This window comes from Cryptomeria japonica, chromosome 7 (assembly GCF_030272615.1).
Source record: "Cryptomeria japonica chromosome 7, Sugi_1.0, whole genome shotgun sequence".
Classification (NCBI taxonomy): domain Eukaryota; kingdom Viridiplantae; phylum Streptophyta; class Pinopsida; order Cupressales; family Cupressaceae; genus Cryptomeria; species Cryptomeria japonica.
The window spans coordinates 587219338-587232142 of record NC_081411.1 but is presented as its reverse complement, the minus strand read 5'-3'; the positions used below and the strand labels follow the sequence as shown (position 1 = coordinate 587232142).

The window sequence follows — 12805 nt, the reverse complement described above, 5'->3', positions numbered from 1 at the left end:
ATTCTTTGGTTATTTATAAAGGCAAAGTACAAATGAGCACAATCCAAGAAAGAAATGAGATAATCTTGAATATTTTAGGCTATGGTAGATAGTTTTTAGATCTATATAAATCTTAATGCAACTTTGCTAGGATTTAAGAAAGCATAACATGAACAAAGATTAGAAAAACATCAAAATTGGAAACACAAAACATGAGTGATGATAAAAGATACATTAAGTATTAAAAAACACATGAGAATGAAACATATGACAATTAAAGACAATATAAAGATTAACAATGAAAATAATATATAAAAGATATTTTTTGACTAATAAAAAAAAACTCAAATCAAGATATAAAAGATAAAATGAAAACAAGCAATATACAAACTCTAAACTATCTAGGAGATCATACCCATCCTAATACTATATTGAATCAAGCATACTTAACCATGGAGTTTCCCCTAAGGTTAATCCCACTTAGCTTGCTATCCTATTTGCAAAACCTTCAAGATGTATTTTACCTTATGAACCATTCATCGTAGAGCTTCTTTATGTTATCAATTGATAATTAGGAGGTACTTCATTAGTGTGTCAAACTATAATTTTAATGTGAGGATTTAATTGGATAGTTTTTGAGTCAAACTTACTACTCCATAATAACTTTAAACTAGATCTTGGAGTGCTAGATAGATAATAGCAATCGTGACCCTATAGTAAGAAATATTTAAAAAAGCAACTTTCCTTACATGCAAAGAGAAGTTTCATTCTATAGATAAAGAATCATAATCTTTTATACTACTACCAATAGCAAAAAGCCATTCAAGGGCTTGGCCTTTAAGAAAACTTGCCCATCCTAGAAAATTATTTATTTAATCTTCGAATCTTAGAGAAAGCGTGGAAATAAAGCACACACATCCCTTCTATTATGATGGACCTTCAAGTGATTTTAAGCTCATTGATATAATCCTTGCCAACCAATCCTTTCTTGAAGAAGTTTTCCAGGTACTCTCAGAAAGACGATGCCGCATACAATGGAGGATTCTCTTCATTTATCAATTCTTTCAGAGGTGAGATGAGTACATCACAAGGTGGTGGAGTACAGTGCATAGCCCATGACATCCTTGTGCGGTTTTTATGAACAAAACCCCTATGCTCAATAATCTTGTATTTTCCATTGCTCAATATCTATATCATTATTCAGATCTATGTCAAAAATCGCATTAAGGAGGTGTGGTTGAGCTTAAACACCACGTCTAAGCTTTGATTTGTGAAGGTGGCTCATCTAAAATCATATTATCTTAACCAATAGAATCCATCTATTAGTGTGATTCAAGATGAATCACCTTGAAACGAATCAAAATTTAGAATGTATCCCTTAAGCCCAACCAAAAACACTAAAATATATTGTAAAAAAGAATGAGATGAAAGGATTGACCTCAATTTGATCACCAATATTGACAACAAGAGCGCCCGGGATGCAGGGAACATCAAGCCATGCATCGTCCTTGCGAATTTGCAGGCCTGAAGTTTGGTTGTGAAGGAGAATTGTGACGGCGTCTACGTCAGAGTGAGGTGAGACGCCCAACACCCGTTCTGGGTGAGGGCAGGGTGGATAGTAGTTTATGCCCAGATAAATCTCCTTCTGCTCTCCGCCCAACGCTTCCACAATTGCATTTTCATTAACCAATCCGAGGCCGCCACAGAGCGCCTGCATCAACACTTCTCACAATTTGCGTGCAAATCTCACTGCCGTATTCATCCATCACTTCCCTGCAAAACAACCCACAAAGCGAATCAGAATAATCTTCTACACATAGACATGCATATAAACAACACAATATAAACTACAGTACGTGAAATCAGAAGGTTGTTTTGGCCACTTGCTCATGTCTCTGCGAGAAACAGGGCACACGATATTAACATAGAAATCTTTCCAGTCAAATTTCCCCCGAATTTGCTGCCATGGCCAATAGGACTTCCCCCTCCATTTTTATACACATCCTTTTCTTCCATAGGAAGATCAAAGAAGGCCTTGCTCACGGCTTGTACACGAGCAATAGAGACTCTGGAATTCCATGATTGACGATCTGGAAAAAACCCCACTTCTCTGCAGCGCTTGAAATTTCTGCCACTGTCTTTTTCTTGAGATGTGGGACAGTCAAGCCGTGCAAGTCAATGACTGGAACCTGGGCGTGATGTGTATCAGAAGAATTGTTGAAGAGCTCCAGGCTAGGCCTAACATATTTTGCTCTGGAACGGTTTTGATTCCACTCTCTGCTAAGCTCTGAACATTAGTATCCTCCATAGCTACAAGAAGTATGCCTCGGATTTTTGGAAAATTTCAATGTGTTTACTGAACACCCTAGTCAATAGTCCCCACTTAAAATGAGGTTCTTTTTTCCATAAAGTAATATTTCTTTGTTGGATTTCATCGACATGGCCGACACTAACAAATGTCATTGTAAAAAATCTACATTATCAGAGGTTTAGGTGTTGACCAGCTCACATGCAAGACTAGATTCACGTTCTGATTATGAATTGATTGAAACGCCAAAATCCCTTCAATAGTTTATACTGGCAGTCGCTCTCACGCAAATCATTAATTTTTTTTCCTTGGGGAGTGGTAGAATCTTAAGGTGCATTTCTTGATAAATAATCTTGACAGCTTTGAAAAGAAAACGTGATGAAAGAAAAAAAGTATATGAATAACTATTGTACAGGGATAATTGTACACATGGCGATCTCGAAAACAAGAGAGAACAATTTTAGCAATAGTGATAACTATGTATGTGGTTTTTTTGTCCTGTCAATGGAACTATTGTGGCAACCTAGTATTAGCATGAGGTGTTTTTCTGTATTTTTAACTTAATTATATTTTATTTTTTGTTATAAAAAAAATTGTTTCCTTTGTTTTGTGCTTTGATCTTTTTTCGGTATGTAGATTGACAACAGAAACTAAGAGTTTTATGAGGCAAAAGAATGTGCAGAAATCTAGGTTTTAACAGTTTTATCATGCGGAAATATCAGGAATTATATGTAGATAGTTATTTCATAATTATATTTTTCATTATCTTAAATGTTTCTAGTAGTAAACAATATCAGATTTTCACAGGTCATAATTTTATTGCTATTATTTCTGGATTAAACTATGTGATTTTTCTGTATCAATGTTTCAAATCAGACATAAGACATCCACCATCATCATATCTTTCTAATAATGTATGCAAAATGCTCACTAGGTATCTGTCTTCCTATAAAAATTAAAATCAATACATCTATATTTATCTGGTGTATTGAATAAAATCAGATCAATTGTTCAACCTGTGTTAGGGTGAATATAGTTACATGTGTTAATATTGGATTGGAATATGAGTAGTTAATGTGTTAATATTGGATTGTTGAAACTCTTATAGGTATGTTTAGGTATCAGCTACAAGGGCAAGGTTGCCATTCATTTGGCCCCATCCTTGACTGCATCATCTCTAATCCGCTCTTTATCTATGCATCATCGCTAATCCGCTCTTCGTCTATGATTCAGTTCTCTCTACTTGTAAACCCTAGAATTCATTTCTTTTTTTGAAACGAGTTTTCCGGGATCTCTTGACTTCCCTGTACATATATCATTTGTCCTTTTACTGCTGAATTTCTCCTGAAGAAGAATACAAATAATTCTTTGCTGTGTTTAAAACCTTGCTTGATCTCAGTCCAGCCTACGAACTCTGTACACCTCTGTCCACCTTTTTTTCTGTACTTGTGTGAATTTGATCCTCGATTTGATTTTTCCGTGCACTTAAACTATACCTGTGATGGGGATTCCATTTGGCAATGTCTGGTTGGTTGTGTTCTCAACTTCTCAGTAACTCCTTCGCATTCCATTTGTTAGTTCATCTTTATAAATAACAGGCCACCATGGTTCTAGATCCTGAACTCCACTGGAGAAATCAAATGCAATAAAAGAAATGCAGAGGTATTCAACCAGGTACCCCTTATCCAAATATTTGTAAGCTTTTTGTTTTGAATTTTTGTTAGCATGCAGATATTCCACAAAATTGCCTCCGTTGCAGTATACTGAATCACTCATCTGGGATAAAGCAGAATTCCCAAATTCTGTGCGTTGTCTAAACAACAAAATAAATAATATGCCTCAATGTTGGCTAAAAAATGAGATCCAATGGAAAGAATAATCTTTTACTACAAGCCCATGTTTATAGCCTGTTTAAAGACTACAATAACCGCGTGGCTTGCTTAAGCTGCTCTTTAGCTTTGTTACACACTAGCTTCAGCCTCAAGACTATCCACGATTTTATGCCTTTGAATTCTGTCTTTGAGATACAATGCCTTTACTGTTGGTAGAATTGTAGAATGCTAAGCATACCTTATAACAAATTCTTACAGCAAAAGTCTTAGATTAATTTGATTGCAGAGCATCAGTCAGCAACACTTTAAATGCTTTTGATGGCCAAGCTGTCCTGCTTCTACTGAACATCAATCATCAAAGGTTGGCTGCTACTTTCATCTACCCAGAAGATAAATCCAACTCTTCATAAATTTTGTGCATTTGTGTACGTGATTTATCTCCTGAAAAAAAAGCATGCACCCGTTTATTAATCTCAATCCAACTGCACCCAGGCTCCTTTGAAACTCCTCTTCCTTTCATCATTTTCCGGACTTTGTCTACTCCCTCCTTTCGTCCAGCTGTGGCATACATGTTTGATAGAAGCACATAAGGTGTTGATTTTAGGGGGTTCAATTCAATTAGGCGTTCTGCTACACATTCTGCAAGCTTTATGTCATTATGAATTCTACAGGCGGCAAGCAGAGAACTCCACACTATATAATCAGGTTTCATTTGCATTTTACTGATTAAGATTTTTGCCTCATCCAAGTGCCCAGCACGGCCAAGAAGATCAACCATGCTAGCATAGTGTTCCATTGCAGGCATGACATGATAATATTGACTCATATTATTGAAGTACTTCCGGCCTTCATCCACAAGGCCCGCATGACAGCATGCAGAAAGAATGCCAACGAAAGTGACATGATCCGGGCATGGGCCACAGCATTGCATCTTATCAAAGAGTTCTAAGGCTTCCTTGCCAAAACCGTGCATTGCATATCCTGCAATCATTGTGTTCCATGAGATCACATCTCGTTTAATCATTTTGTCAAACATGTTACGTGCAACTCTTACGCTGCCGCATTTTGCATACATGTCAACAAGGGCATTTCCCACAAACAAGTCAGATTCAAGTCCTTCTTTAACTACTTCTTCATGAATCTCAATACCCTGTTCCATAGCTACCAAATCGGCACAAGCTGAGAGAACGCTGGAAAAAGTTGTGGAATTTAACTTCACCCCCTGCAGTTGCATTTGTCTATAAAGCTTCAGCGCTTCTACGCTGTGTCCACTTTGTACGCATCCTGAAATCACAGCATTCCATGAAACAACATTTCGCACAGGCATTTTCTGAAACAACCTTAGAGATTCTTCAATCTGTCCATTCTGTGCATATCCTGCAATCATCGCAACCCAAGAAACTAAATTTCTTTCAGGCATTTTGTCAAAGAGTTCCCGAGCTTTATCAACAAATCCATTCCGTGCATACCCCGAAATCATACAAGTCCAAGAGACCACATTCCGCTCAGGCATTTTGTCAAACAGTTGACAAGCTTCCTTTAAAAAACCGTTCTGCACATATCCCGCAATCATACTTGTCCACGATACAACATTTCGTTCTGGCATCCCCTGAAACACCTCGAGGGCTTTAGCAACGTACCCATTCCGCGCATATCCTGCTACCATCGCATTCCAAGTGATCACATTCGGTTCAGACATTTTGTCAAACATATGTCGTGCATCCTCTACACTACCACATTTCGTATACATGCATACAAGAGCATTGCCTACAAACAAATCAGATTCAAACCCACTTCTAATAATATCTCCGTGAACCTCTCTAAGACATGCCAAGCGATCGCATGCTGTGACAACACTGGAAAAGATGAACTGACTGGATTGGATAGACGTTGTTTTCATTTTCTTAAACAGTACCAATGTGTCTTTGCCATAGCCAGAGCTTGAGTAAGCAGCAATAATGGCACTCCATGAGACCACATTTCTTTCCGGCATTTTGTCAAAAACTCTACTTGCATCCAACAGGCAACAGCATTTGGCATAGCTGCTCATTAGTTTGTTCTCTAATGAGACGTCATTGCTTTGGAAAGCAGTTTGAATCATGTGGGCATGGACTAGTTTGACACCTGCCAAGGATCTGTTAGTGAGGCACAACTGCAAGAGGGAGTGGTACGTAGAGGATTCTATGATCTCTTTCGTACTCGGTAAAATGTCTACGCCGCCTTTAACAAGGTTTTTCTTACACGTCATTTTCACTCAAATCACAATTCTTGGTCTTCCATCAAAAAGACACATTAGACACCATCAAACTGCTCTCATATATATATATATATAGTGTCAAAGTATAACAATGATATAAATGGCTCAAAGTACTAACCTTGCCACCAGTGGCCTTTGGTCAACAATATGACCTGACCTGCTTGAACAAGTGTTGTGCTCCAATGCCCGACATAGCTCACAAAATGCTCAACAAAATGCTCAAATAACACTCTAAAATCACTTTGAATGCTCTAAGATCTTAGAATGCAAATGAGACAAATGAACCCAAAAAATTATATTTATAACCAAAATTAGGGTAAAATCAACTTTGAGTGCCTTGTAGATCAGTCAAACGAGCTCAGAACTTCACCAAACTAGAAACGTGTTCTTCTGATCACATTATTGTTAAATTGGTCTTCAATTCAAAAAAAACAACCAATTTCCTGAGGGGGCACAATTATACCCTACCATCATCGGGCCATGTTGGGCAGAATTTTTCACTTTTTCTTTGAAACAACGTTACTTCGAACATTGTCTCAAAGAGGGGCAAAATGTAGACACTTAAAATTGTCTCGTTACTAACATTGCTAATTGTTCCTCTATATTTAATTAAATAATTTTAATTATTCAATTAATCTAATTTTATTCCTCCAGATTATTATTCTTCATTTTTCATCATAAACTAATTATTCAATTTCCTTTTAATCATTTGATCAATTAACCATTCATCTTTAAAATTAATTAAAATTTTATTAGGATTTATTAACCTTAACTAAATGATCTTTATTATTTAATTAAGTTCAATTTCTATTTTCTCATAATTAGATAATTTCTTTTAATTATTTAATTATCTAATTATGTCCAAATTAAATAAATTTCTTATATTTATTTAATCTAAATAATTCAAATCTCCCCAAATTCAAATTTCTTCTAAATTCATAATAATTTCATTAATTCTAATTTCATTTTGCATTTTCGAAAATCAAAATTCAAATTAAATTGAATTTCATGTCAATTTCTTATAGCACATGCTAAAATTCTAACTGCCACCGACTTTGAGTCTAACTATCAATCAACTTTTTCTAACTAGCCAATCAAATCAATTAACTAATCAGTCAATCCACTTAACTCTCAATCACCTTTTCTAATTGATCAATCAATCCAGTTAACAAATCAATCAAAATTCTCACTAATCCATCAATTTTGTTTAATTGATCAATCAAACCACTTATCTCTAAATCAATTCAGTCATGCAGCCAGTTCACATCATAATCATCTCCAACCAATTTTGTCTCGATCAATCTCAACTGATGATCGAATTTGTTTTCAAACAAATCTTGACTGTTTGAATCCTTCTTCCAAACAATAAATTCAGCATCAATTCCCCTTTTTTAATAACCATGATCTTCAAATTATTGTATATGTATTTTGCAGGTTTCACAATGCAACTATGAGAGCCACCATACTACAAGAAGCAATAGGACAATGGAAGCGATGTGCATTAACATAACAGGGAGTTCTTGATTGATTTATTTGTTATCTTATTAATTTCATTGCACACTTTCATTGATGTTGCGAAATTTTAGTTAATTAGATAGGGCTTTTCGTGGTTTCCTGTTTAATCTAAATGGCAATTAAAAATAAATTTCCTCTGTAAACAGTAATCATGAGAACCTGGTTGATGAGGACATCATTAGGAATTGCACCACAATTGAGGAGGTTTAGGAGAGAAGAAAGAGATGGGATATGGTTCAAAGAGTAGAAGCTATAAGGAGAGAAAGAGAACCAAATTTCTCTGGTTTCTTCCATGATGAGCCAAATTGTTTTGTTAAAATTGAGAAGTTGATGCTCATTGCTCAAGCCTTGTTAGACAGGAAAATGTTTAAGAAGAGCAAGAAGCTTGTTGTCTCAAAGGAGCCTCCTCCTAAGAAAGTGAGGGTCGAAGAGAAACCTCATATAAAGAAGGGAATAAAGATTGTAGAAAGAGAAGAGTCACAAGATGCCCTAGTAGCAATAAGGGAAGAGGAAGTCAAATCACTGATTGATTACCTGCCATCTCCTTCATCCCCTCCATCTCAAGTAGTAAGGGAGATTGTGCATGTGATGCCTCCTAGTAGTGCCTTGGATAATCTCAAAATTGAAGATGATCCCACTAGAGACATAAGAGCTTTAGCCCACAATCAATTCATCACTGATGATGAATTTATTAAAACATAGGAGTACAAGGACTTTGCCATATTAAGGATGAATATCGAAGAAAGGTTGTAGAGGAGAGAAATAAAAGACCACCTTCTGAATGGGGTAAGATAAGTGAAGAAGTAATAAAGGAGTTTGATTCCAAATTTGAGAATATCACTCCTGGTCAAGGCAAACAAATGGTGAAAGATGTTGATTTTTTTTTATGCCTAGATGGGAAATTGCTACTACTCTAGTAGTTCATACTACTAGAAAGGAGCAAAATTTAACCTACAACACAAAGGAGGTAGAGCAGGAGCTTTCTAGCTTTATTTTCAATCCTAATTTTGGATTGTGGTCAGTTTGGGCCTTAGAACCCAATACTAACAAACTTGATTATTTTAAGAATTATGATCAATTCAGAGTGAATGCCTTGGTCAAGAGGGTGGCTGATACATCTGCTCCAGAGGCTGCATATTTAATGTTGAATACTGCATTGTTTAGTAAAGTAGCCATAAACAATCTTTACATAGATTTTGAGAATCTAAAGCAAACTCGTATGCAGAAGGTGACAGAGAACCAACAGGTTCAGAGGAGAATTGAGGTACTTGAGGTAGGAGCAATCCATATTACTCAAGTACCTGTCATTAAAGCCCTTGATTTTGCAGAGGGGGAGTCTTTTGTGGAAAAAAATAGAGAATTGAAGGATAACTTGGAAAAGGAGAATGCATCAAAGGAGAACCTTTCATCAAAGGTAGTAACTGGCTTGGTAGGTCATAGATTATCAAACATTAGCTAGAAGATAGATGATGCACACAAGGGCTTTGTGATCTTGTAAGTGCAAAGTTGAAATATGAACAAGATATGCAAAGCTTGGATCCTATCAAGGAGCCGTGGATGAGCAGAACTCAACTCTTGGTGAAAATGGTGATTAGGTCCAAGCATGATAGAGAAAATCCACTAGCGTTGAAACAAACTTTGGACAATGTTAGAGACCTTGAGGGAGTGGTGGCATCTTCAATGAAATTGAAATTCAATTAGAGAAAAAAATTGAAGATAATTGAAAAAATGGAATGTAAAGTTTTGCCAAGCATCAAGGATGATAAGGTGGGTCCAAACTCTTTGGACCAATGAATGTCAGAGGTATGTTTATTGTTGTCAAAGGTGATGTCACTGGTGTATGCAAATAATGAACTCAATGTTGTGAAGTTGAATCGACTGCTCGATGAACTATTTGCATTAGAATTCATATGTGATAACTATCAGAAGGATTCCAAAGCAGTCTTTGATTCAAAATACCATACCTACTTGGATAAGTTGAAACTAGTGTTGGAGTATCCTTGGTCGGATGATGCAACGTTTGCCAAATGGGATGAGAAGTATGGGTCAGATAGATTTTGAATTCAAATTCAACATCCTATTTTGAGTGGTATCCAGCATTCTCCTCCGTTGACAAGAATTTATTGTAAATTTTGTAACTAAATTTTGAAGATCCCTCTCTTTGACTTCCCATTCTATTTTGGTATCCTATTTCTAATGGTCATGTTATTTCTTATGATGATTTCGTATCTAATTGGAGTAATGTTGTATTAGAAGCTAGTAGAAGAGACAAACATATCATTTTGTCACTGTAAGGCATCTTTCATATCTAATAATGAAAATGGAGTTAAACGTTGTTTGGTGCAATTGTATCCTCTTGTGATGCTTTATCACTTATGGAATCTTTGAGTAAGGCTTAAATATTTCATCTTTGTAATGTAGTGAGTGTTTTGATTTTTGTTCTATTTCAAGGAAATAGTTAAAATACTAGGGGTGAAACACAAAGAGATTAACTATTGTATTGGGATCTTCAAGTAGAATTGTATTTCAAATGGTATTGGGTGGTTTGATGTAATGCATTGAATCGATTAGCCAAACGATTGAAGGTTTCTTATTTAAAGGTGGCAAGTGAATATGTTATGGCTTGACTCTATGGCCCTATAAGACACTAGTCTCAGTTATTGCAGGATTACAGTTTTGAGGCATTTAAATTCCAAAATCCAAAAATATTTTATTTCCTTTTAGATTGTTTTAAATTTGTAGATGTAGGGTTTGATGCTCTAGTTTCTGATGTTAATCAAATCCAATGCAATCTAGCCTTGAAGAATATATAAAAAATTAGATTTACATATGAGGGCATATCTTCTTGGATGCAATATCAGAGCCTAAAGTTAAGACTAAAAGATATTGTAATAGGAATACCCTCCCTGGTTAGCATAGTCAAAAGTGCAAAAGGTTTAAGCCTTAGGGTTTAAGTAGGGTTTTGCCTTGTTTGTTGGTCACTGGCCTAGAAGCCCTTGATCATAAGAAGTGGTTAATCTTTAAGGGTTTCTCATAAACTCGGTTGGAAAAACACCAAGTATTGTGTGTCAAAATGAATAGCAATGGAGGATTTCTCTAGTTTACTTAGTTTTAGTTTGTTGAAATTGTAGAGGTTATAAATGGAGGAGGAGAACTAGGTTGGGAACTATTGTAGAAGGTAGAGCTAGAATTTGTCTCACAAAAACCCCTTGAAGGTTGTAAGACTCCTAAGTGTTAAGGTTACATGAAGTCGGTGGCTTGGCATAAGGCAACAAGGAATGCAAAGGTTACAATGCTATAATGGTCTTAGTAAAAGAAAAAGAAAAAGTGTATCATTCAACTAAAAAGAGAAGACACAAAGAAGCAATATATTTGGTCCAAAATTATAGAAAATAAAAATCACATAAGAACTACGTCTTTATTTTTTTCTCCATGTCTCAAAACTTACAAAAAAAACGACTAGAAAGCAAAGACCAATTTGTGACTTTAAAAAAGGATATTACAATATAATCTCAACAAGTAGAACTTTCTTTATTTGAAGATTTTAATGCCAAGGCTAAAAATGAACAAGCTAGCATTCTTTGTTGCAAAGAGGATTGTGATCTCATTTGGCTCAAAGTAAAGATAAATCACCAACAAATAAGATCTTTGCAATATGACAAATTTAGCAACCACTTTGAAGAGGAATTGATTTCTTTGTGTGGCATCTTCACCTTAATAGATTGAAGAATCTAGAAATTGTACATGCAATACATATAATGGAGCAAACATCACTGATTATACAATTTGCTCACAAAGATTGACATAAGGATAGAGGATATTATGATTGGTGAACATATTGGGGATTTAAAATCAGACTATAGCCCAATTAAAGGTTATCTGATCATGAGAAGGGGCAACTTGGTAAGAAAACTCAATGTCTTTGACAACCTTCTCCACTTTGACACAAGAAAATTGTTTAACCTTCAAGGTAACCTCAAAGAGGCTAATTAAGGAGAAAATTCATTTGTGAGGCCTCAAGGGTTATGAGTTAACAAATATAATTCAAGGAGCTCTTGGGAAATGCAAAAGGTAAAAAAAATAAGAAATCATAAATTAATTGCTTTCTAGTTCATGCTTGGTTTGATGAGGAATGCAAAATTGCAAGGAGAAATTTGAAAGAGCCAAACAAGGAGAAGATAAATATTAAGTTGTATAAGTAGAAGTTAATATTTAGAAAAAAGTGAAATTCATGAGCACATATGGGAAGAGTTAATCTACCTTGGAAAGAATCAAAAGTGGATCTCCCTCCCTTGGTCAACACCACTACAAAGCTTTTCACTTTACATGAGGTTGAGATTGGGATTTAAAAAGTAGGGTTGTTTACGAAACTTTTGACACTATGGTTAAAAATAGAATCAACAAATGGGTAGAAGAAGAAAAAAAATGAATAAAAGATCAAGCAAATTGTAAGCATAAGCACTCTTACATTTGATTGTGATATCACTTGGAGACACATCATTGAAGAAGTTTGGGAAAAAAAGGAAGATGTTTTTGTTGTTCTGTTGACTTCAAAAAGGATTTGACATGGACCCCAAGGATAAACAATGGCATAAAATGGAAGAACTTGAAATTCTTATGCATTCACAATGGTTGTTCATATGTTTTATGAAGATGCTAAAGTCAAATTAAAAACTTTAGCAAGCATTTTATAAATTTTTAGTGACATTGAAGTCAAACAAGGGTGCCCCCTATCTCCTCTCTTCGGTCTATATATTAACAAGCTTGAAGAATGGTTGAATTGGAAAGGAGGAGATGGTATACATTTATGGGAGCTTATAATTGAGCTTCTTTTATATGTAAACGACCTTATTTTGACTGCTAAATCAACTCACAAGCTGCAGGAGCATTTATATGCCCCTTAGCATGGGGATG

The 12805-nt window shown here is 35.5% G+C and overlaps 2 protein-coding genes across 4 annotated transcripts; both read right to left on the bottom strand.

The window, feature by feature from the left end:
* Window positions 1–786: 786 nt before the first annotated feature.
* On the bottom strand, window positions 787–6478 carry LOC131048615 (pentatricopeptide repeat-containing protein At4g02750). Of its 3 annotated transcripts, none has more exons than XM_057982641.2 (2): window positions 1418–6478; window positions 787–1167 (listed from the first exon to the last, which is right to left on the bottom strand). In XM_057982641.2, exon 1 carries the CDS (start codon window positions 6365–6367, stop codon window positions 4499–4501), a length of 1869 nt encoding a protein of 622 aa, XP_057838624.2. In that variant the 5' UTR covers window positions 6368–6478; the 3' UTR covers window positions 787–1167; window positions 1418–4498. The 3 variants fall into 3 exon arrangements, with proteins under 3 accessions (XP_057838624.2, XP_057838634.2, XP_057838641.2); XM_057982651.2 differs by having other exon boundaries at window positions 787–1752; window positions 1836–6478; XM_057982658.2 differs by having other exon boundaries at window positions 787–1752; window positions 3784–6478.
* On the bottom strand, window positions 991–4063 carry LOC131049260 (anthocyanin synthase-like). Its single transcript, XM_059208805.1, has 5 exons — window positions 3844–4063; window positions 2023–2266; window positions 1802–1874; window positions 1418–1690; window positions 991–1167 (listed from the first exon to the last, which is right to left on the bottom strand). Exons 1-5 carry the CDS (start codon window positions 4061–4063, stop codon window positions 991–993), a joined length of 987 nt encoding a protein of 328 aa, XP_059064788.1.
* Window positions 6479–12805: the final 6327 nt, after the last annotated feature.

Bases quoted from the DNA above. Each gene is read 5' to 3' on its own strand.
- LOC131049260 (XM_059208805.1), bottom strand. From the start codon at position 4,063: ATGAGTGATTCAGTATACTGCAACGGAGGCAATTTTGTGGAATATCTG. The intron at 1,875-2,022 runs GTGAGCAAGGCC...TGTTTCTCGCAG, and splicing joins CTATTGCTCGTGTACAAGCC to AGACATGAGCAAGTGGCCAA. The intron at 1,691-1,801 runs GTCTATGTGTAG...GTGTTGATGCAG, and splicing joins ATTGTGTTGTTTATATGCAT to GCGCTCTGTGGCGGCCTCGG.
- LOC131048615 (XM_057982641.2), bottom strand. From the start codon at position 6,367: ATGACGTGTAAGAAAAACCTTGTTAAAGGCGGCGTAGACATTTTACCG.